Genomic DNA, 23,986 nt, shown 5'->3' with positions numbered 1-23,986 from the left:
GCAATGAGTAAACCAACTAATGATGATGCCAATGATGGGCGGTCATGAATTGAGTGAGTACTATATTCCCAAAGTCATATTATTCAGATTGATGCCGATTACAAGACACATTGTTTTCAAGTTGATCTTGAGGTGTGTTTTGCAAACAATGGTGCCCAATTTAAACTACAAAGTCTGTAATTTTTAACTTGTCATATAACATATAATATTATTTATAAAAGGAGGTGCATAAAGAACCATTATACTGCAAAAATGATACTACAATAGGCCTGATAAAGTATGAAGCAAGCTATATTGAGTATTATTATTTACAGTAGTTACTTATTTCATGAAAAATTGCAGTTATGATCTATAAGTATGTTTTTGAGTGAACTACATTACATATATGTATTACAGCTACATGTGAGAAATTATGCCATTGTAAAGGTGTTATGGAACTTTTATTTGCAATTTCTGTAAAAGGAACAAACAAGAGTTTGCACAATTGCAGAGGTGATATGTAGGCCTTTAACTTTTCATTTTTCAGCCTTTAGAATCTGTAGAATGTCTTGTTCCAGTAAAATGTATACTTCCCAGAAAGTCAGATGATAGCGATAATGGGTTAAGTAAATTTGCCACAAGCTATACACAACTTACAGTTGTAGCCAAAATTTATCTTTGCTCCCCCGGACTGAAGCTTACATTTAATTAGTCTTAACAACATTACACATATTGCATTAACAGTATCAAAATAGTCATTAAAGACAATGGGGAAGAAATTATTAACACTGATGGTTAATATATCTGCCAATGACATTTCATTGCACTCAATAACTGTAAAATACGAAAACCAAAGACATCATTAGAATATGAATATTTCAAGGCACATGTCACCAAAAGAACTTAAACATTCTCTCATTGTTATAGTAAATTACGTAAAAGATGGGAGAAATCACAATTTGCTCAAAAAATAATTTTTTTGCAGTCAAAGAATTAAGTTTTCTAACTCTATGCCATTTGCTGTGCAAGAATTGTTCAGATTACTTCATCAAAACCACAAGTAAATATCTAGTGAACATAGTAAGATAATTCAGCTCCAGTCCTGAAAGTTCATCAACTACGTATTCTTTCCTTAGTCATCATTTTGTGATGCTGCCAAGCCATGTCAAATACAAGTAAAACAGAGAAAAGAGCATTTTATTTATTCAAATAATAAGTGGTCAGTATATTTTAAAAGAGTGGAACCAGGAGTGCAGAAAACTGATTGATTAACTAGATATAACATAAAGAACGTGTATAGTTACTGCCATTTCAGCTACACAGCAACCCGTAATATTTGTTATGCAATTATCTGCAGAATTAATGTAATTATAACAATGAACTCTGTTGTCATTTTTGTTTCATTAGTAGCTCATGAACTGAAGGCTATGTTTGTTAAGTCATTTCTCCAAGCACATCCAATGTTACCTGAATGACACCTTTCCAGGATGTTGGATTGGAAGACGAGGAGCAGTAGATAAACTTCATTATTGGTGGCCTCCCAGGTCTCCAAACCTCACACATTATGACTTTTATATGTTTGGTTATGTAAAAGACTGTGTCCTCCCCCCACCCCCACCCCCCTCCTTCCCTGTGCCTGACACTCTTGAGAGTCTGTGACATCGCACCGTTGAAGCCATGAATTCAATAAAGAAAGACCAGCTGCTTCTTGTGTGGCAGGAAATGAGCCACTGTTTTCATATTTGGCATGTAACACATGTTGCTCACATTGAATGCATAAAATTTTGAACTTTTCTCTTTACAGGAATGTTATAATTATGTTACTATCTTTTGTAGTTTGGAAGCAACAAATGTTTGAAATCTGTTCCATTTTTTTTAAATAGCCCTGTATAGCCACTGGAGACTGTCCAAAAATGCAATAGTGTCTGGTGAATAAGCTTCCCAGTTTACAGGATGCATATGAGAGAAAAATAAAAATAACTGTGGTAATTATCAATTTACAATGTTTAATTTACAGCTGGAGCATCTGAGTATTATTAGCCAGCACACTGCAAACACTAAACCTAGTTATGGAAATGGAAATAAAACTCGCTGATATATACTTTTCGTTTTCTGGTCCTCGGTGGCCACATCTTTCAAATGCAAACTATAGTCACTGATGACGTTCAAGCAAAAATACAGTAATAGTGACTCTTTGACTTATGTTGCTTTGTACGAGGGTGGTTTGAAAAGTTCTCAGAATCACCATGAGACGTCAACGCTTGAGCAACGAGTTGTTCACGTGATATCCATTGGACTGTTGCCTGTAAATATGTGCCACCTCAGTGCTCTTGGAAGAGAGGTGTGGCGGTGATGTTGCTGTTGTTCCTGCGTAGTGATTTACAAAGATGGGAGGGGGATGGAAATCGAGATTCGAGCAGTGATTAAGTACTTTGTAACAAAAGGTATGAAAGCAAAAGACATTCATGCCAATTTCCAGAATACACAGGGGGATCATGCTCCTTCATATTAAACTGTTGCCACGTGGACAAATGAATTTAAATTTGATCGCGAGAGCTTAGATGATAATCCGCACAGTGGTCAGCCACGATGAGTCACTACTCCCGATATCATTCCAAAAGCCCACAAAATGGTCATGGAGGATTGCCGAATGCAAGTGCGTGAAATTGCTCGTGTTTACCAGATGTCATCTGAAACGGTACATCACATTTTAACTGAAGAATTAGAAATGAACAGATTACCTGCAAGATGGGTGTGCCCACACACATGTGCTGTCGCCATGGCAAAATTACATGAACTAAGGTATGAATTGTTTCCACACCCACCTTATTCACCTGATATGGCATTGTCAGACTTCAATCTCTTCACAGAACTGAAAATTTTTCTTGGTGGACAAAGATTCACTTCAAACGAAGAACTGATAGCCAGAGTTGACACCTATTTTGCAGGCCTAGAAGAAACTCATTTTCAAGATGGAATCGAGGCACTGGAACATCATTGAGCCAAGTGCATTAATCTCCAAGGGGACTACATTGAAAAATAAAAAAAAAAGTTTCAGTGATGTAAGTACTATTTTTCTATTCCGTTCCGAGAACTTTTCAAACCACCCTTGTATTAGAGCTTACAGTGCTCCCACACCCAACACTTCCACCTAGCCTATTGAATGGAAATGTCACCATTCATGATATATTTCAATTATAGAAACATTCTGAAGGTTGAAAATCATTCACATCAGAACGTTCTTCTTGAAACAACGAAATCCTACTCAGACGTGGTTTGTCTGACAGCACTCTCCCCCCACACACTACAAATGTTTTGAGCTGCTTCCACTGCCTGCACCTCTTCACTGAACCCAAAGCAAACAATATGTCATAAATGTTAGACCTTTTCCCCCTTGAGACTATTTTGTAATACTTAAACAACTTTCAAAATCCTGAAGCATGAAAAATCCAATACTTAATTGTTTAATGCATACTAAACTTCAAATAAGAAAATGACACTTGAAAAATACAGTTGTAGCAATCTATGCATAACAGACTGATACCTTTAGCAGACAGCCAAAATGTGTTAAAAAATGAGGGAATGAGTGGAATCAAACTTTGTGTTTTACATTGTGTCACAGTACAATCACAAAGCTGGTGGACTGGCCACCAGGATTGACATCTTTCACTCTAATGCCCAGTCCCAATACTGAGATATCACTCAATCCTTACTGGATGATCACAGTGTCATTCTGCCCCTTTGTTTGCCAGTCCAGGCCAATGTCAGGACTAGGGCCTATTTGGCACAATGTAGTCATTAAATGTAGAGTTGTTTTCTGCCCCAACTGAAGGTAATATAAATACGAGTGGTAAACGTTTGTGTTAAGGCAGTGGGAGCCAAATGCTTACTAGTACAGGTTGTGTTAAGCCAGTGATATGTTCCACAGCTGGAGCCAGATGCTCACTAGGAAGATTAAACATAACTGTGCAATGACAGGCACACAGTTCACTTGCTTGTACAAGACTGTTTGTCACACGACATATTAACCTGCAGTTTAAAATCCTGCTGTGTTGTTCGGATTTGCTTTGTATGGTTATATGAAGCTCGAGGTAACTTGGACCCATGACTTTGTATTTGATCATGCTTACAATTTCGCAAATTGCTCATTCCTTCTATTCATTGTCATCTGGGGCTCACTCCTAATCATAGTTTCACTGCTCATTCTGGACTATACTTTTGTGTATCCATTAACACTGCTTTTAGCCCATACTTATGTAGAGCTGGTCATGTTTCCCAAGGTAAATCTGAAGAAGTGGAGAAAATATCTGGTTAAGAAAGAAAGTGAAGAAGGACCAGGTTGAAAAAGGACACAGGACAAAATAGGGAGACAGAAAATACAACTCTAACATCAAATGTCGGGAAAGAAAAAAAAAATACTAAAAAATAAGTAGAATACCACAGAGTGGCCAGGGAGAGATTAAGAATGGAACAGAGACACAGTAGGACTGAAGGAGTGAGTGGAGGAGTATGGAGTTGAGAGACAGCAGGGAGTGAGACTAGCAATTGTTTTATCTTTGTGCATTGCAGGTGAGTAAACCACAATTCTATGAAGTGCCAGAAGTGTGCCCCAAGCCTACACAACAATAACTTGAATTTTAAGATCATTTAAGAACATTAATGCTCTAGCGCTTTAACTCAAGAGTATCTTGATTTTCAAATGCAGGCCTCCTTAAACAATTAAAATTTGAAATAAAATACAAGCATATAATGAATTAATGATGGCATAGCAAATCAACAGCAACTCAAATCTCTCTCCAAAACTAACATGAAGTACTGAATCCATGGAACAATTTTATCATAACAGCAATAACATTTCTTAATGAACAATCTATTCTTCCTCCGTAACTTTAACTCTGATATGTATTTACATGCTATTATCTATTCTTCAGTTTCTTTAAAATATTCATTTCTAGCTATTTCCATGTTAACTTCTGTAACAGTTTCCTCCTCCTTTGATTATGATGATAATATAAAACACTCTTATTTGCAATAATTGTTACCTGTTGTCTGGTACAGGCCTCTCTTTCTTTTTCTCTTCTCGCTGTTTTAATTTATCATCTTCTCTTCTCTTGCTACTCGGTGGTCCCTGAGGCAATGGTGACCATTCTTTCTCCTTCACATCCTTCCCACTTTTATTGTCTTCATTATCTTCAGTTTCATGACTGCGTAACACCTGCTTGTAAAATCATTGCCAATAACATAAACAATACGTGATGTCAAAGATAACTGTATTTAATACAATAAAGTGTTTCTTACGAGAAATCACAATGGGATGTCCTTACTGCAAACTGACGTCATAGTACTACCCAAGTTGATATTTAACACTCATAATATACCTCCTTTTGTGCTAATGTGATATGCAGGAGCAATCATTGCATGGCTAATCTCTGGTAGCAGAAATATCCTTTTTTTTTTAAACTTTACAACTATAATCAACCAATCCAAATGGTTCTGACAAATGTGCAACAAATTTAATTTTAATGTAAACTTTCAATGCAGTTTCCTTCTTTGACACCTAAATATTAAACTATGACTTCATCAAAAATAATAAATGAAAGTAAATGATGCAGATGTATTTGTCGAGCAATAGATTGTTACTGCCCAATCCTTTAACTTGCTCTGAGTGCCATGAGTATGGTCAACCACCTGAGGCCGAGTTTCCCTTGTGACCAGTGTATCTCCCTGCGCTGAATATTTCTGGAGCACTACATAAGGCAAATGATGGTACCCCTTTGGAAAATGGCAGCAAGGGATGGGAAAGGACACCAGGTGCATTCAGTATATATGCCTGGGGGCCTCATTCAAAATGTTGAAGAGGCTATTCCGACAGCCATTGAGGGAACATGGTACAACCAGCTGTAGTTTGTGGAACACACTGGAACAACTATGCCTGTCACCTGGGCTCTCAGGTCACCCTTCGGTAATTTCAGTGACTGGCAGAGAATATTGAGAAGACCAGCCATATGCATGGAGTTTCCATGAAACTCATAATTTGCAGCATTGTCCCCAGAGCTGACTGTGGCCCTTTGGTTCTGATTCAAGTGGAAGGAACCAGAGATTTCAAAGGTTCTGTGACAAGTTAGACGGCAATTTCTTGGATGTGCGTCAAAGGGTTGTCAGCTATGTGGTCCCCCCTAAATGGCTCTGTTGTGCACTAAACATCAGATGCTGCTACTCAGGTAACTGACTATGTCTCGGGTGCACACAAGGGATTTTTAGATTATGCAACTATCCATCCAATCCAGATAATAATAACTGTACCAAACCCAGAAGTATCAACAAAAGAAATGCCTCCCACAGGTGTGAGCATTAAAATCATAATGATTAACTGTCAAAGTATTTGCAACAAAGTGCCTGAGTTTGAAGTGCTCCTGAGAAGCAGTGAAGCTCACATAATACTGGCTACAGAAAGCTGGTTGAAACCTGAAATTGATAGCAGCGAGATTTTTGTGGAAAATTTGGGTGTTTATCACAAGGATAGGCGACTGGGAAATGGAGGCAGTGTGTATGTGTCACAGTAGGGAAACTAAAATCTGCCGAGATAGAAATTGCTGCTGCATGTGAGACTGTTTGGGGAAGACTCAGTATCATGGATGGGCATCAAGAGATAACTGGATCCTTCTACCACTCACCAGACTCACTTCATGGTGTAACCAAAAACTTCAGAGAAAATCTCAGTTCACTTGGAGATAGTTCCCCAATCATACTACAGTCTCCAATGAAGGTTTTATGTTTCTAACAATTAATTGGGAAAATTATAGTTTTGTTAGTGGTGTGCTTGATAAGACATCAAGTGAAACATTACTAAATGCCTTCTTTGGAAACTACCTAGAACAGATAGTTCAGAACCCCACTCATGATGGAAATATATTGGATCTAATTGCAACAAATATACCTCAACTCTTTGAGGTTGTCCACATCAAAACTGGTATTAGTGACTATGATGCTGTTGTGGCAACAATAATTACCAAAGTACAAAGGATAACTAAAACAAGCAGAAAGATATATATGTTCAGCAAGTTAGATGAAAAATTGGTAATGTCATATCTCAGTGAGAAACTTGGAACTTTCACCACAGGGCAGGAACTTTCAGAGGAACTATGGCACAAGTTTAAAAGAATAGCTGACCATGTGCTGGATAGATACGTATCCAGTAGAACAGTTCATAATTTGAGGGGACCCTTTAAGGTATACAGTCACTGTAAACAAACTTCCAAAGAAACGGGAACTATTGCATAATAGGTGTACAACAAAGCAAAGGGCTATAATAGAGAGATGCTGAATAAAACAGGTTTTACTGTCAAGAGAACAATATATGATGACCTCAATGACTACCACAGCAGGATATTGTCAAATGAGCTTCCACAAAACCCAAAGAAATTCTGGCTGTATGTAAAGGCTGTTAGTGGCACCTAAGTTAGTGTCCAGTTGCTAGCAAATCAGACAGGAACTGAAACTGAGGGTAGCAAAGCAAAAGCTGAAATGTTTAACTCCATTTTCAAATGTTCCTTTACAAAGGAAAATTCAGGACCATTTCCCTCAATTTAATCCCTGTACCACTGAAAAGATGAGTGCAATAAGTATCAGTGTCAGTGGTGTTGAGAAACAGCTGAAATTGTTAAAATTGAACAAAGCTCCAGGGCCCAATGAAATCCCTATGAGATTCTATACTGAATTTGCGACTGAGTTAGCCCCTCTTCTAACTATAATCTGTAATATATCCCTCTAAATAAAGCCACACCCACTTCTTGGGAAAAATCACAGGTCACACCTGCCCACAAGAAGGGTAGTAGAAGTGATCTTTAAAACTACAATCCAATATCCTCAAGATTGATTTGTTGTAGAAACTTGGAACAAATTCTGTGCTCAAACATAATGAGGTATCCTGAACAGAATGACCTCCTCAATGCCAAGCAGCATGGATTCTGTAAATATTGGTGATGTTAAACTCAACTTGCACTTTTCTCACATGATTTAGTGAAAGCTTTGAACCAAGGCAATCAGGTAGATGCAACCAATCTCAATTTTTGAAAACCATCTGACTCAGTACCCCACCTACATTTATTGTCAAAAGTATGATCGTATAGTGTATAAAGTGAAATTTGTGACTGGACTGAAGACTTTTTGGTTGGGAGGGCGCAGCATGTTACCTTGGATGGAAAATCACTGTCCGATGTAGAAGTAACTTCAGCTGTGCTCCAGGAAAGTGTGTTGGGACCCTTATTGTTCATGTTGTATATTAATGACCTTGCAGACAATATTAATAGTAATTCAGACTTTTTGCATATGATGCAGTTACCTATAATGAAGCACAGTCTGAAAGAAGTTGCATAAATATTCAGTCAGATCTTGATAATATTTCAAAGTGGTGCACAGATTGGCAACTTGTTTTAAGTGTTCAGAAATGTAAAATTGTGCACTTCACAAAATGAAAAAGAATAGTATCCTCTAACTGTAAATCAATGAGTTGGAATTGGCCAACTCATACAAGTACCTGGGTGTAATGCTCTGTATGGATATGAAATGGAATTATCACACAGACTCAGTTGTGAGGTAAAGCAGGTTGTAGACTTCTGTTTATTGGTAGAATACTTGGGAAGTGCAGGCAGTTTACAAAGGAGATTGCTTACAAATCACTCGTGTGACCAGTTCAAGAATATTGTTCAAGAGCCTGTACCAAATACGACTATCAGGAAATATTGAACATATACAGAGAAAGGCTGCAAAAAGGGTCAAAGGTTTGTCTGATCCATGGGAAAGTGTCACAGAGATGCTGAAAAACCTGAACTGTCTAACTTCTGAAGATAGACGTAAACTATCCCGAGAAGTCTGTTGACAAAGTTTCACAAACTGGCTTTACATGACAACTCTAAGAGTATACTAAAATCTGCTATGTGTTGCTCACATAGGGATTGTGGGGATAAGATTAGAATAATTACTGCATGCGCAGAGGAATTCAAACAATCATTCTTCCTGCATACATGAATAGAAGTGGTGGTGTTTATATGATTTCCCTGTCTATAAAGAGGTGATGTTAAGCTCTCTTAGGTTGCCTTTGTTTAATCTAAAACATCATATTAAATCATGTATGGATAAATGAAGTATTCCAATCATTTGCGAGATACAGTGGCATTTATAGTGGATCACATTAATAATTTTTCCAATTTATTTCTGCAGAATGAGTATCACACAAACTGAACAATAGCTTCATATACAATGTGTTATTTATACTATAGAAAATGGGTTACTTACTCATTGGAGGAGGACAATTTACATGGCGCACATATTATGGGTAGGCAAACAGTGCAGCTACAATAAATTAAATTCTGGATATGCAGCTATACAAACTGCAAGTCTTCCACCAATATTTTGTTCACAAAGTAAGGACTGCATTTCATACATTGTCCAAATTAAAGCCACTATCACAATTTTTAAATGTTCCACAAATTGAATCTCAAGCACTTTCTTGACCGGTGAGTCCCAAAATGACAATGTGGAAGCTAAAATCAACATGTTACTGTAGATGAAAGAGTAACCCACATCTATACAATGCTCTACCAGTGCTGACTAGTTCGTTTGTACAATACAGGTGATTAATGGATCTCCCATGTTGATTGGCCAATGAATGAAGTGACACAAATTTGTAAAGGAATCTGCATCTGTTTTTTGATGCAACAAAATATCTTTACATCTTCTTGTTGTTGTTGTTGTTGTTGTTGTTGTTGGTGGTGGTGGTGGTGGTGGTTTTAAGCCTGAAGACTGATTTGATACAGCTCTCCATCCTAGTATTTCATATGCCAGTCTCTACATCCCTGCATAATTACATCAGTAACATGCATCTGAACCTGCTTACTAAATTTCAGCGTTGGTCTCCCTCCCTTAATATTTACCTTCCGCACTACCTATCATCATCACATTGAAGATTCATTGGTGCCTGAGGATTTATTTATTTGTTCCATGTGATATGATGGTACACAGTGTGTTACAGATGCCGGAAAATATCAGTTAATTATTGTTAACATATATTAACATAAAGTATCCTAATGTATTAATTGCAAAGATTGGTTAAGTTTACTTCACTCCATTCCTTAGTGTTTTCAGTTTAACGTAAATAGCAAGATTACTGTTCTAGGTATTCATTTATAGAGTAAAAACAGTGACACAACAAATATGACTTCAGGGCGTTGCTAAATTTTATGTTGTCTTTGATGGACTTAATACTAGTGGGAAGATTATTGAACAGTTGGAGGGCCACATTGAAAGCTCCCTTTTTACAGAGTTGAGTGTTTGTATGTAAAACATGCAGATTTGAGTTTTTCCTGGTGTTATGTTTATGTGCCCTATCAATGATTGCTTCTTTTAATCAGGCTGTGCCATAATTTTTTTTTTACCCAACCAAATTTGAAACTTCTTCATTATTTATTCGATTTGCCATCCATCCTCAAGCATTATTCTATAGCACCAAATTTCAAACTCTTCTATTTTCTCCTTGTCCAAACTGTTTATTGTCCATGTTTCGCTTCCCTACAAGGCTACAATCCAGACAAATACTTCCTAATATTTAAATTTATATTCAATGTCAAGAGATTTCTCTTTTTCAAAAATTCTTTTCTTGCTACTGCCAGTCTGTATTTTACATCCTCTCTACTCTGGGCATCATCAGTTACTTTGTTGCCCAAATAGCAAAAATCATCTATGAGGTGCTATCCAAAATTTTCACGACTGGTGCTGCCATCTGTTGAAAATCTTACCTTTGGACTTCTAGTCACCATCACCCACGAAGTAGTTCCAATCCGCTTGTACACACCGGTCCCAGCACTTCTGCCACTGGTCGTACATTTTATGGAAGTCTTGTTCTTTGAGGGCATTTATCACTGCCAGCAATGCTTCTTGAATCCTCTCTAGAGTGTCGAACTGATGACATTTCAACTTGAGTTTCAGTTTTGGGAATAGCACGAAGTCGCAAGGTGCCAAATCTGGTGAGTACGGTGGGTGGGGTACAACCGCCATGTTGTTTTTTGCCAAAAGGTCCTGGTGAGCAAGGACGTGTGACAGGGCACGTTGTCGTGATGCAGCAGCCAGTTCCCTTGACGCCAAAGTTCGGGCCGTCATCGCCACACGTTTTCACGGAGCCGTCACAGTAGTACACGGAATTCACTGTTTGATTGGGTGGGATGAATTTTTTGTGCACAATTGCCTTAGTATAAAAGAAAACGATGATCATGCTCTTCACTTTCGTTTTCATCTGACTCGCTTTTTTGGGTCTTGGAGAGCCCGGGATCTTCCACTGGGACGATTGGTGCTTTGTGCCCCAAACACTTGTTGAATCATTGCAAGGATCTCTGCATCACTTTTCCCGAGATTTGAACAGAATTTTATTCGCCCATTCTGTTCTGTTCGCGGATCCATCGTAAAATCGCCATGCATCAAACACAGAGTATTACGGAAATCACTGTGGACACGCAATACGTCCTCCCAGCTGAGTGCCACTCTACACACTGACTCATCAGATATGCAGCTCTTGCCACCTAGCGGTGCACAAATCTACTACTCCTACTTTCCAGATGGCAGCACCAGTCCCAAAAATTTTGGATTCCATCTCGTATTATTTTTAGTATCATTTCCTAATCTGATGTCCTCAGCATCACCTGATCTACATTACGTTACCTCTGTTTTACTTTTGTTCACATTCATCTTACAAGACACTGTACTTTTCGTTTCACGTATCTTCCAGGATTTTTGCTACAGTAACAATGTCATTGACAAAAACCTCAAAGCTATTATTTCTTCTCCCAGAATTTCAATTCCCACTCCAAATCTCTTCTTGGTTGGCTACACAGCTTTATCAATGTACATGGTGAATAACATCGGGGATGGGCTACTTCTCTGTCCCCTTCCCTTTCATGTTCTTTCACTCTTGTAACTGCAATCTCTGTGTTTTATCCTTGATACCTACAGAATTGTGAAGATTGTAGTCAACATTCCCAAAGGCTTTATCTAAATCTACAAATGTAATAAATGTACCTCTGCCTTTCTTTAACCTATTTTCTAACATTAATCATAAAGTTAGAAATGCATATTGTGTCCTACATTTCCTGGAACCCAAACTGATCTTCTTTGATGTCAGGCTCTACCAGTTTTTTCATTCTTTCCTAACTAATTCATTTTAGTATTTTGCAACTATGGCTGGCTCCTCCCAAAGGATCTCAATAATGTTGAGGGAATGTTGTTTATTCCAACTTAGGTTTTTCAGAATTCTGTCATTACTTTTCACATTATTATATCTCCCATCTCATCTTCCTTTACTTCCAGTTTCCTTATGAAAATGTCTTTCAGTTCATTTTCCTTGTTTAGCTCTTCTGTTTATTCCTTCCATCATTAATTTATATGCTTAGTCCTGCTTTTCATCTGAGCTAATGATATTCATACAGTCACTTCTCTAATTTTTCTATGGATGGCATCAATTTTTTCCGTATTCAAACATGTTTCTACAGCCTTGAATTTGTCCTCTAGGTGTTCCTCCTTAGCTGATTTTCACTTTCTGTCAGTCTCATTTTTTGATGTCTGTACTCCCTTTTGCCAACTTTCCCCAGTTAAATTTCATATCTTGTGTGCTGTTGATGATGATGAGTTAGAGGATTTAATCTGGGTCAAATATCTGCTCGTTTTGTCCTCTATTGCCTTCATTATTTGATCTCTAAAAGCTACTCATTTGTTTTGCACTGTATCCCTTCTTGCAGTCACAGTCAATCGTTGTCTAACACTCCCTTTGAAACTCTCAACAACTTCTGTTTCTTTCAACTTATCCAGGTCTCATCTCCTTAATTTCATCTTTCCACTGCTTCTCAGTTTCAATCTGCAGTTCATAATCTCCTGCAACTACTGAAACGGCTGCTGCCCTCTTCAGGAACCACAGATCCATAGGTTGGTCTGACCTCTCCACAGATAATCCTCCATTGTTGTTGTTGTTGTTACAACTATAGTACAGTTACTTGTATCGTACAGGCACGCAAGTTACCACACCTCGGTAAAGTCTAAGATTCTTGAGGGTCCTACCTTTTTATTGGCCCGAATTTTGACAAAGGTATAACTTCTTTGTTTGATTATGTGTTCATGTCATTTTACTGTCAATTTAAAGGTGAGTTTTAAGAATGGACTGATAGAAATACCACAACAAGCCCTCTGTCCGATCTGGTGAGTAATTCACTTATGGGAACTCTGAGGACAAGGCATTGAACTTGGCAAGACTCCAACCAACAACATTCTGTAGGTACAGGAATAATACATTTGTGGTATGGCCTCACATAAAAGATGCATTTCATCAGTTTTTGAGGCATCTGAATTTCATTAATGGCAGTATTTAATTCATCCTGGAAACGGAGAAGGATGATTGGTTCCTGTCTGTGGATGTTCTCATTCGTAAGCTGAAAACACAGCAAGACATGCTGTACACACCCCCACCCCACCCCCCCTACACACACACACACACACACATATATATATATATATATATATATATATATATATATATATATATATACACACACAAAAATCTCTAATTACATGTCTGCAGTTTCCATGGCCCTTCACAAACTGCTGGGATCCTTAAAACTTTGGTGCATAGGGCACATGTGAGTTTCAGACAATGGCACTCTGCAGCTTTGAGTTCTTACTCCTAAAGAGCATTTCTGAAATGAATGGATATTTCCAACAACAGATTCACTAAACATTTCACGTGAAACCAAAAATATGTGAAACTGAGAACACTGAAACACTATTAAAAAGATGAGGGTGAATCAAGTTAATTGCATTTCTGCCCTAAATGGGTGCACTTTCCTCAAACACAGGTTGTATCATAGCAAACACTGTGCAAGTGTTCTTCCACCGTCCTATGAAGACTGCATCTATAATTGGTTCTGTGAAGGAGATCTTGTTGCATCAAACAGGAGGTATTACCAGATTCCTTGTGAGAGAATACAGACTGACCAAACACAACCAACTATTGGTGTGAGACGCCCTGAACACCATTGGTAGACCTGCTTGCTCAACCAGACAAGCCAGTAGCTGCGAACTTTGTGCAGACATGGTAATTTCCACCACATCAATTTGGTACTCAGTGTCTAAGGAAGCCACACAGATACAATTTTTAAAACATTTAATAAATTGCAATAGACATTTTCATTTGGCCACGGCTTAAGGTCTGGCCCCTGCTATAATTAAAACAGAAAGAAGTTGCTATGGTGTTGCCATCAATGAAGATAAATCGACAAAGGATTCAACTATCTGAGCGCTTTACCCATCTGCTGCAGTGGAGGGTTTACACATCTGCAAGGTGTACATCTATGCCACTGACTAGAATTTGTGTTGTAGACTTGGCTGCATAGTACTCCATGGTATTGCATATAAAACCAGTTATGGTACTGTTTTGTCAATCTCTCAGCTCACTTTAAGGATGACCGGAAGATATTTAGTCGAACTATCAACTGAAGGGTTGGAATCCGTGGGGCTACAGGCCTTAAATTCAATGGATTATTCAGTACTCTATAAAAATGTACAAATACACAGTATAATAACAACACAAGTGTTTAGAGGTTAATCAACACATCTCAAATTATTTCTTGGCCACCAGGTACTGCAGCTCAACTTCCTTTGATGATCTGATGCTTATTTTTAGGTTTTTGTATGTAACATGTAACACAGACGTCTAAGAATCCAAAATATTGAACATCTCCCATTTGATAATGTTAGTATAGTAATAGGTCTACAGACTGCCTTCAAGACCGAGATGTCTGTGTGCATAAATTCTCTTTAGAAGTGTACATATGTATTCTGCATTGGAATGTAATGGCACAGATTCTTCATTGTAAGTAACCAAAACAACTTCCATTTAATAATAATAATAATTTGTTTACAACACTTAAAATCATCATGAGGCACAACTGCAATTAAAAAGACATTGTCACACATCTTGTTTTGGTTGTAGGGCATCACCACCCCAAGGAAGTTTTGTCAGGTGGGGAAATAAAACACGAAATCTAATGTAAAACGTGAACTAGCTGTCTGAAGATGAACCTATAGGTTCAAAACCAGTAACAAGCTGTTTAAATAAATAAATAGATAGATAACATTGTAAAAAGTGGCTGGTTGCTGTAACCTTCTGTGTTAAGAGTCAACCTATATTTTGTACACAGCCATCGACTCAAAATGTCTGTTTTTTACAAAATAGCATTTTGAGCAAACACTCAGAATATATTTTGACTGGGCAACCTTAAGAGGATAATAATCAAAATGCTCATATACTTTTTGTATGTGTGGGAATAACTTTTGTACAACAGGATCAATACTTATAATTTTTGTTTAGCTGACTCATTATACACAATGCCACACATTTTATGAACACCACATATAAAATTGATATTACAACATATGAAATGCCTGGAATGTTTTTTGGTCAGGGTAAAACTTTTCAGCTGCAGGGAAGTTATAAAGTCAAAAAGTTTAAGTGTTCTAATGCTTTTATATCACTGTATGTATATTTCATCCTTCTTTGTTTATAAAATGGGCCAAGTTAAAAACTTATTTTGATGTTAATTTTCTTTTTGTTTTACAAAAAAATTGTCAGTGCTTCTTGTCGGTGAAATGAAATATGGTCACAACGCAGAGCAAACACATAGTAGCAAATTGTAAGTTATTCATGCATATGTGGTTTCTTGGTACACTGCTGAGAGAACTGTATTTGTGCCCAGTAACATACCTCTCACGGAGTTTTCATTTACAATAACATTTCTAAAGAACTTAGTAAACCATAGGTACTTAAAATCATCAAAGCCCTTTCCTTTCCAACAACCAGCTACTCTAGGGAACAAATTTCTAAAAGTTATCTTACCAAAGAATGATGAAAATCGCTATTGATATTTCTTTGCCCTGCGAAAGCATAAGCATGAGCATTGAGGACACACAGAAGGACAACATGGAAAAGAAATGTTATATCATTTAGTGATCAGTCAATCTAACCTCCATAGCATGTCAAAGCAGCCACCTACCTCAATACTAAAGTTGCAATCTATAAAAACATTACAGTCTATTGGTCTTTTTATCAATATTCCTGTCAGTCTTTTCCATTCTAACAATTTCTGTGAAATAAAAGACAACACTATAATTCTCTTTTGTCAAACAACTTTATGGAATGCATCATATTAGTTGACATCACTTCTCTTGTAGTTTTGGCGTACTGCATCTATTCTCATGAACAGTGCCACCTGTGATTGTGAAGCTAGTGGGCCACATCTGAGTTTGAATACTACTTGTCAATAAAGAGCATGTCCAGTTCAAAATAGGTCTAAATGTTGCAATTATTTCATAACTTTTTCCCAAATTGTAGAACTGCATTTCCATTGTTGTGACTGCATATACAATGAAATCTGAGAAATTAAGTCTTAAGGCCAAATATCATAAACATAAACCCCTTTTTAATTTGTGTGGAATAAATGAATGAAATCTAGCTGACCTTTGAACAACATACTTTCATCACTGCAGAGTTTTGATGTGTTGAAAACTACTGCAGATAGCTCTTCAATCTTTATCAGTGATATTCCAAATTTTGAATAAACTATTTTCTCTGGTACTGGCGAAATTATCACTGAAGTGAAACCTTATCAGACTTTATATAAGGTCTTGGGACAAAATTTTGTTGAAAAGTGGAATGTTTGAAAGTATCTCTGCTGATAACCACTAATTATCAATTTTCCCACACAAGCCATGGAAGGGAATTGTCTGAAATAAATTCCAGCAGATCATCTGTCAGAAAGATCGTTAATAAAAAGAAGCCGCATGAATCATTCTCTAGTTAACACATGCATTCTAACAGTAACCATCACATACATGCATAAATAGGTGTAAATAAGTTATTTTTCTCAATTAAGCCTGATGGTATAAAATTCTCTTTTCAACATTATTTCAATACCACTTCTAGGCTCTTGAGATTCTGAATAACAATCAGCTAAATCTCTCGTAGACAGGGCATATTGGTGTGTGGTATACTGATGTAAATGACTCAGAATTGCTACTCTGAGATTCTGTAGAACTGTCATTAAGTTCACCTTATTGTTTTCTACAGAGACTTTCCAGGAGTTTATCCTCTGCACAACAATAGCAAAGTTTCATTTCTTATGTAAATATGTAACTCACTTTAAATATACAGAGACCACAAGATCAAATGTTAGTATACTCTCCAATTAAGCAGCCCAAACTTTGAACATTTACTGGGGCCAGATGGACGGGGGCGACAAAGACAAGGGAGGAGGGTTGACAGATATTTGAAGATGCTTGTTAATGTGTTCACAGTACACAGGTACCAGTACAGCGGCATGTCTTAAGATACCCAAAGTGCCGCACTGCTGAGAGTCAAATGATATGGCACACCTAAACACATATATACCACCAAAAATACCTACAGCACATGTGAAATGGTGTATGTGTCTCATGTGACACACCATAACATTCAAAGGGTTAATAATTTGCTCTTTATTCATAAAAATTACAACGAAGAAGCTATTAAGAACACATTATCCTGACATATTCCATTCAAAAACAATCACTGAAAACATTGCAAGGAATTACTCATGACAGAGTTACCAATTATTTAGTCATCATTTGCATTTTGTCCAAGTATATGGTACCCACCTATAGACAATCTGTAACTTATTTCAATAAGTGCTTTTAATAAGGTATATGTTTTTTCCCCACCAGCTGCTACGTTCAGCAGCTTTCCGAGTTGAAATTCAGTTCGGATTGTAAAATTTGGTGTCCATTTACACGTGGAACAGTAGCAAAACTGAATTATATGTGAAAGCTCCTTCCCATCACTGTCTTCACTCACATTTTATATGCTCAGTACAGTACACATCAATACCTATCTTTCATAATTTTCGATAACAACATATTATTTATTACAAGGTGAGGCAGAGAAAGTACAGGTTTTTCAAATGGGTAGAGCACTGGAAGAAAAAGGGGGCAATAGTCATTCCTGTCCACCAACCACTGCTGTAGACACTGATGTTTTAGCTCAGTACCTATGGCACTGTGACCCATAGAATACTGTGCATTTAAAGCATAGCAGTTTTTCCCTGCAAAAATGTGAATCTGTGATGACCGTCTTCAGACAATACTTCAATGCTACCCAGTAAGAGCGACAGTAGACAGCAACATGCTACTACAATTGGCAGATTTGCTCCAAAGTACAAAAATGAGACAGAGTGGAAACTACACTGCCTTACATAAAGGAATGAAAATCCAAGCAAGTAGAACCAGTGAGACTTCTAACTGTAGCATTATGAATGGCAACATCCTGTGGCTTTATACATGTCGGGTTGGTCCCGAAAGTAGGTAGAAATGCACTTACAATGAATTGCACTTCCATGCATAGTTGAAGGCCACTGAATTACAGAAAGAATTTTGCTCACCACTTTAAATGGAATAATACTGTACCAATAATTAGCGACAAAGCAAATTTTCACATGACTTGTGCAGAGAATAAACAGAATTGTAACCCACAACAGCTGCACCAATGATGTCTTCATAGCCTCAAGGTGACAATATGATGCAGCAGGTCACAAATTAGGATAATTCCGCAGTATGATTTGAAGAGGTGGCTGTTCTCTTAACAGTTTCATCCACATGCTATAGCAAAAGATAAGTAACTTTGGTCCAATTTGATGATAAGGTATAGACTTTGTGTAAACATGTTTTTTTCTTTTCTCCCCCCCCCCCCCCCCCCCCCTCCCCAATGGAACAGTGCAGCAATATACACAAAGATCACAGAGGACGGAGGAACAGTACTCTTTCTCCCAAACGATAAGCAACAGATGTGCATGGTTCTCACACGTACCAGATTAAGTTCATTATTTATACTCAAGAGGTCATCTGAAAGTTAGGATGTATGCAGCACAAGCACAACCACAAACAGTAGGAGACTAAAAAAATGTTATTATTCAGGACCTGATGGAAGAGCCAGTGCAAATGTTAAGAGTGATCAATAGATAATTTTGCACAATAGTTATGAATTTGTGTCTCTAATGACTGATGATATCTTAATTTTATCTTTTATAAATAACTCTCAGTGTTCCTGTTCAAGCTATATGAACATATCTTACTTTCTGTGTATGTATGTATGTATTTTTTTTTTCTTTTTCTTTTTTTTTTAAAAATAAACCAAGTGCACATGTTTCAAAACAGCACGTTTCTTCTACCCCACACTGTGTAAATCTGTTTTAGTTACAAGGAAATACTCACTTTCAAAACTGACTCTCCATCTTTCCGTCGTTTTTTTTCTTCATCCTTAATTCTCTTACGTTCCATTTCCTTCCTGCGCCTTTCTTCTCGTTTCTCATCACGTAACTTCTGCTGCTCTGCTCGCCTCTGTTTAATGTATTCCAGTAGAGGAGTTGTTGTTATTTTAGGTGCTGGCTCTGTTAAGTTTTACTGAAGTTTTACTTCAATACATTAGTTGTACAAAAACCTAATTTTTTGCCCATGCAATATACAAGAACAATGAACATCTACCATATTCTGAAACATATCTGACATCATAAAGCACATAAAGGTCACCATAATGGTCATGAAGAAAATTATCATCTATTATTGCCCATAAGATGTACCACAAACAGAATTACATTTATCATCATAAAGACTGAGAAAGAAACAATGAGATGCAAACAACGTAACATTACTAAAAACTTACTTTTGCTTCAACTGGATAACTGAACAGATACATCAGCCATACAAAAAGAAAATACATTACTATAGGTGAGTCAGCATAAGCTGACCCCTGACAATTGCAGTGGACTGGATGCAGCAGCTTCTTCTGATAACGTAACATGATTTTGTAAATATCTCTATGGCAAGGCATCAGTGTTGTCACAGCTCTGTAAATGGCTAGTGTTTATGTCGGCAATCATTAGCACTTTGCAGATGAAAGCTGGCAACAGTGTTGCAAGCTGTCAGGACTCTTCTTATGCTGTCTTGACTATAGATCAAAGGGCCATTTGAGCCTATCAATACAAGACTTCTGCTTTTACACATGAAATAACGACGACAATATTTATTTTGCTTCTATACTTATTGTGTGTGTGTGTGTGTGTGTGTGTGTGTGTGTGTGTGTGTGTGTGTGTGTGTGTGTGATATATATATATATATATAATGGAAGGAAACATTCCACGTGGGAAAAATTATATATAAAAAAACAAAGATGAGGTGACTTACCGAACAAAAGCGCTGGCAGGTCGATAGACACACAAACAAACACACAAAATTCAAGCTTTCGCAACAAACTGTTGCCTCATCAGGAAAGAGGGAAGGAGAGGGGAAGACGAAAGGAAGTGGGTTTTAAGGGAGAGGGTAAGGAGTCATTCCAATCCCGGGAGCGGAAAGACTTACCTTAGGGGGAAAAAAGGACAGGTATACACTCGCACACACGCACATATCCATCCACACATACAGACAAGCAGACTGCTTGTGTCTATATGTGTGGATGGATATGTGCGTGTGTGCGAGTGTATACCTGTCCTTTTTTCCCCCTAAGGTAAGTCTTTCCGCTCCCGGGATTGGAATGACTCCTTACCCTCTCCCTTAAAACCCACTTCCTTTCGTCTTCCCCTCTCCTTCCCTCTTTCCTGATGAGGCAACAGTTTGTTGCGAAAGCTTGAATTTTGTGTGTTTGTTTGTGTGTCTATCGACCTGCCAACGCTTTTGTTCGGTAAGTCACCTCATCTTTGTTTTTATATATATATATATATATATAAAGATGTAATGGGTCAAAGTAGATGTATGGTATAAGTAGGTTCAATATTTTCAGACCAAATAAGGGCTGATTCACACTTAAACATTAACATTAATACAGTAGTCATGTGCTGAGTAAAAGGTATAGTACTCTACCGTGAATTGCCTTTTTGAGCATTTTTGAGAACTTGAGTAACAATTATATTGCAATTTAGTTATTGATTTCATATGTTTCTTCTTTACAAAGTAGAGGTCTCATCACTGACTATTTCAAGGTATATAGTAAAAGATCTGATAAAAAGGATGTGTAACCCAAGTAACTAAGTCCCAAGCTAATGCAGAGTGTACAAATTTTCACTATGCTACATGGTATTCTGACTGAAACCACACGAATCCTTATGTCTCAGTGAGCTAATAACTATCTCAGTTCCCTTGCTGTTTCTATACGGTACCTCCATTTTCAGCTGTTGCTACAAAATTGTGTTCTTGTAAGAACTCTACTAAACTCATATTACTAAGAACACAGTGAAAGTATTTTCTCACTGGATACTGTGTAAGCTGAGATGAGAAATAAAAGTTAAGCTGTTATGGCTGTGTTTTGTGACACAGTTTTGGCAATGCTTGCCTAGAAGTATGCTGGGGCTGCAAGAAGATCTGTCAAAATCTGATTTTAAAAAATCCATTACGGAATAGCACACACATTTCATCATCATGAACTGGCTGTAACCCTTCATGTCCCAGTAATAAAATAATATCAGTGCATGAAATATATTTAAAAAGTGATAGCAGGGAACTAGTGGCAGCTTCTGTAGACTGTAAAACACAGTCACTTTGGTGGCAACAATTTAAGCTGAACTTTGACGTTAAAATCAACCATAACTCAACTTGAACTATGTATTTCAAGAAATGATGGAGAACAACGAACAAGCTGTGAACAACATTAAATAATTCATATAACTTATGGGAATGCAGCCAGATTATGCCTTCGATAACCACCAATATTTTGATAGGTGCACATCCAGTCATATCAGATGACACAAATGCAGCAAGGAATGGGTGCACACCTATCAAAATATCAGCAGTTGTCGAAGATGTCACCTGGCTGCATTCCCTTAAGTTAACATTATTTCACAATATGTACAAGATTTCAATTTTGACACAAAAAACACATCACATATTGCTTGCTTCTCATAAATTATCTCAAACTATCTTCTCATTAAGCCAACATCGATGTAGTGTCAAACTACAGCTAGTAAAGGAATAGTGTCCTGCCCAGTTCTTATGCTCTCCTTAACATTGTCTGAGGAGAAGGATTCATTTTGATGTGATAATGCCAATGAAAATAAAGTCTTGGATGAACAGACAGTAAATGTATTTATACACTTTTGGGACAGAATATCCTCAGTATACACACAAGTAAATGTATTTATACACTTTTGGGACAGAATATCCTCAGTATACACACATTGCTGTGCTTTATTCTATCAGCAATAAGGCAGAAAAGTAATTAAATTCTCTTCAAATAAGAGGTTTACTTACTGTCTGGAGGTACAACCACATCAATAGTCTGCTTTGATGAGTTGGCTTCCTTTTTCTCTCTTAGTGTTTCCAGAAATGCAATATATTCAGGATCATCTTTTAATGTACCTGCTTTAAGATCTCTCTTTTTCCCCTGACGTTTTTTGGGTATCCTTTGAAACTGTGCAAACTCAACAACTGCTGGATATTCATTCCCTGAAATAAAGATGATTATATCAAATCAAAATTACTCTTGCATAGTTTTCTTTGGAAATGTTGATTTTTTTTTTGACACAATGGAATGAAAGGAAAAAGGAACTCCACAATCAAGCCTCAACAACATCGCAACATCAAACAATTGCAGTATCATTCTCTGCCCTAACATGACACAGAGCATAGGTGTAGAGCGGCATGGGCCTAGCTCAACCCTAGCCATGTCAAAAGGCTTTGATGGACCCTGCACTAATCCTCTTACCAAGGAAGAATCCACATCAGGACCAAGAAATGAAGCCAGATCCTCCAGATGGTAGTCAGACACACTGACCAATCAGCCACGCAGATTAATGATGACGTAAATGTTGGTAAAAGTAATTGGTGCTCTTTTCTGGGATATAACAATTGCTTTGATAAACAAGAGTATATCCTTCTAGGAAAATCTTAATTTAGTTTGTGTATCAAAAACTAATATTCTGGTTGATCACAACTCTCCAAATAACCATGAGATGCATGAGTGTCCATTTTATCAAGAAACTAATGTATATTGAAAGAATGAGTGTCATGAATAACACATTTTTATCAATGTAACTTGAGGCTACTGGCTATACCTAGGTTGGAAATTTTATTCCAAGCTATTGGAATTGGATTTTTCAATAATTCATCAGCACCATTCATTCACTCAATGACATCTGCTTGCTGTTGAAATAAATGTGTGATGAAGAGTCGGATTATCTCACAGTAGACAAAATGTCTGCATAATCACTGAGGAACTGGTTACAACAGAAAACTGAAAGATTTCAAGTTAGTTTCTGTAATGAAACTGATCTTGCCTTTATACAACTTATAAGGAATACGAAAGTGATTCACAAACATGATTATTCGAGGGCTAATTATGAGAATTGTCCAGGACCCCATGTAAGAGAGGCACAGTAGGAAAAGTGTTGGGAAAATCAAGACCAAAATGAGAGGAATATAAGGATGGCTATGATTTAATAATTCACACATGCCAATATCATTAGAGACTAAGCACATACTGAGATTTGAAAAGTATGGGAAAGGAAATCACCTATGTCCTTTACAAAAGAACCACTCCGGCACTAGGCTTAAACTATTCAAGGCATCCACTGAGATCAAAGGTTGAAATCTGAGAACCTTTGATATTTAAAGCAATGAAAAAAGAAACGAAGGACTTGTTGAAACTATACACAAAGATGAGGTAAGTACTGACACTGACATAAGTCGAAAGAATAACAACAATACGAAAGGACAGATGCTACTCACCTCATAGAGGAGGCACTGAGTGGCTGACAGGTGCGCAATGAAAAAGACTGCTAGATATTATTCAGTTATCAGTCTAAATCCATCAGAAGTACACAACAAAACACATACACATTCATGCAAGTACAAGACACACACATATGACCACTGTCACCTCTGGGTACTAGGTTTTGACTGC

General features: G+C 37.3%; 1 protein-coding gene across 2 annotated transcripts in view; it reads right to left on the bottom strand.

The window, feature by feature from the left end:
- The window catches only part of LOC124622634 (regulator of nonsense transcripts 3B), an 81,787-nt gene that overhangs the window by 19,462 nt on the left and 38,339 nt on the right, over positions 1–23,986 (bottom strand). The window contains exons 3-5 of one of the 2 annotated variants that reach the window (XM_047148414.1): positions 22,336–22,530; positions 19,312–19,487; positions 5,022–5,197 (exon numbers count right to left, since the gene is read on the bottom strand). In XM_047148414.1, coding sequence (XP_047004370.1) covers positions 5,022–5,197; positions 19,312–19,487; positions 22,336–22,530 — 547 coding nt within the window. The remainder of the gene's footprint in view (positions 1–5,021; positions 5,198–19,311; positions 19,488–22,335; positions 22,531–23,986) is intronic. The other variant, XM_047148420.1, reaches the window with a different exon arrangement.

This window comes from Schistocerca americana, chromosome 1 (assembly GCF_021461395.2).
Source record: "Schistocerca americana isolate TAMUIC-IGC-003095 chromosome 1, iqSchAmer2.1, whole genome shotgun sequence".
NCBI lineage: Eukaryota > Metazoa > Arthropoda > Insecta > Orthoptera > Acrididae > Schistocerca > Schistocerca americana.
This window is presented reverse-complemented; position numbering and strand designations above follow the sequence as displayed.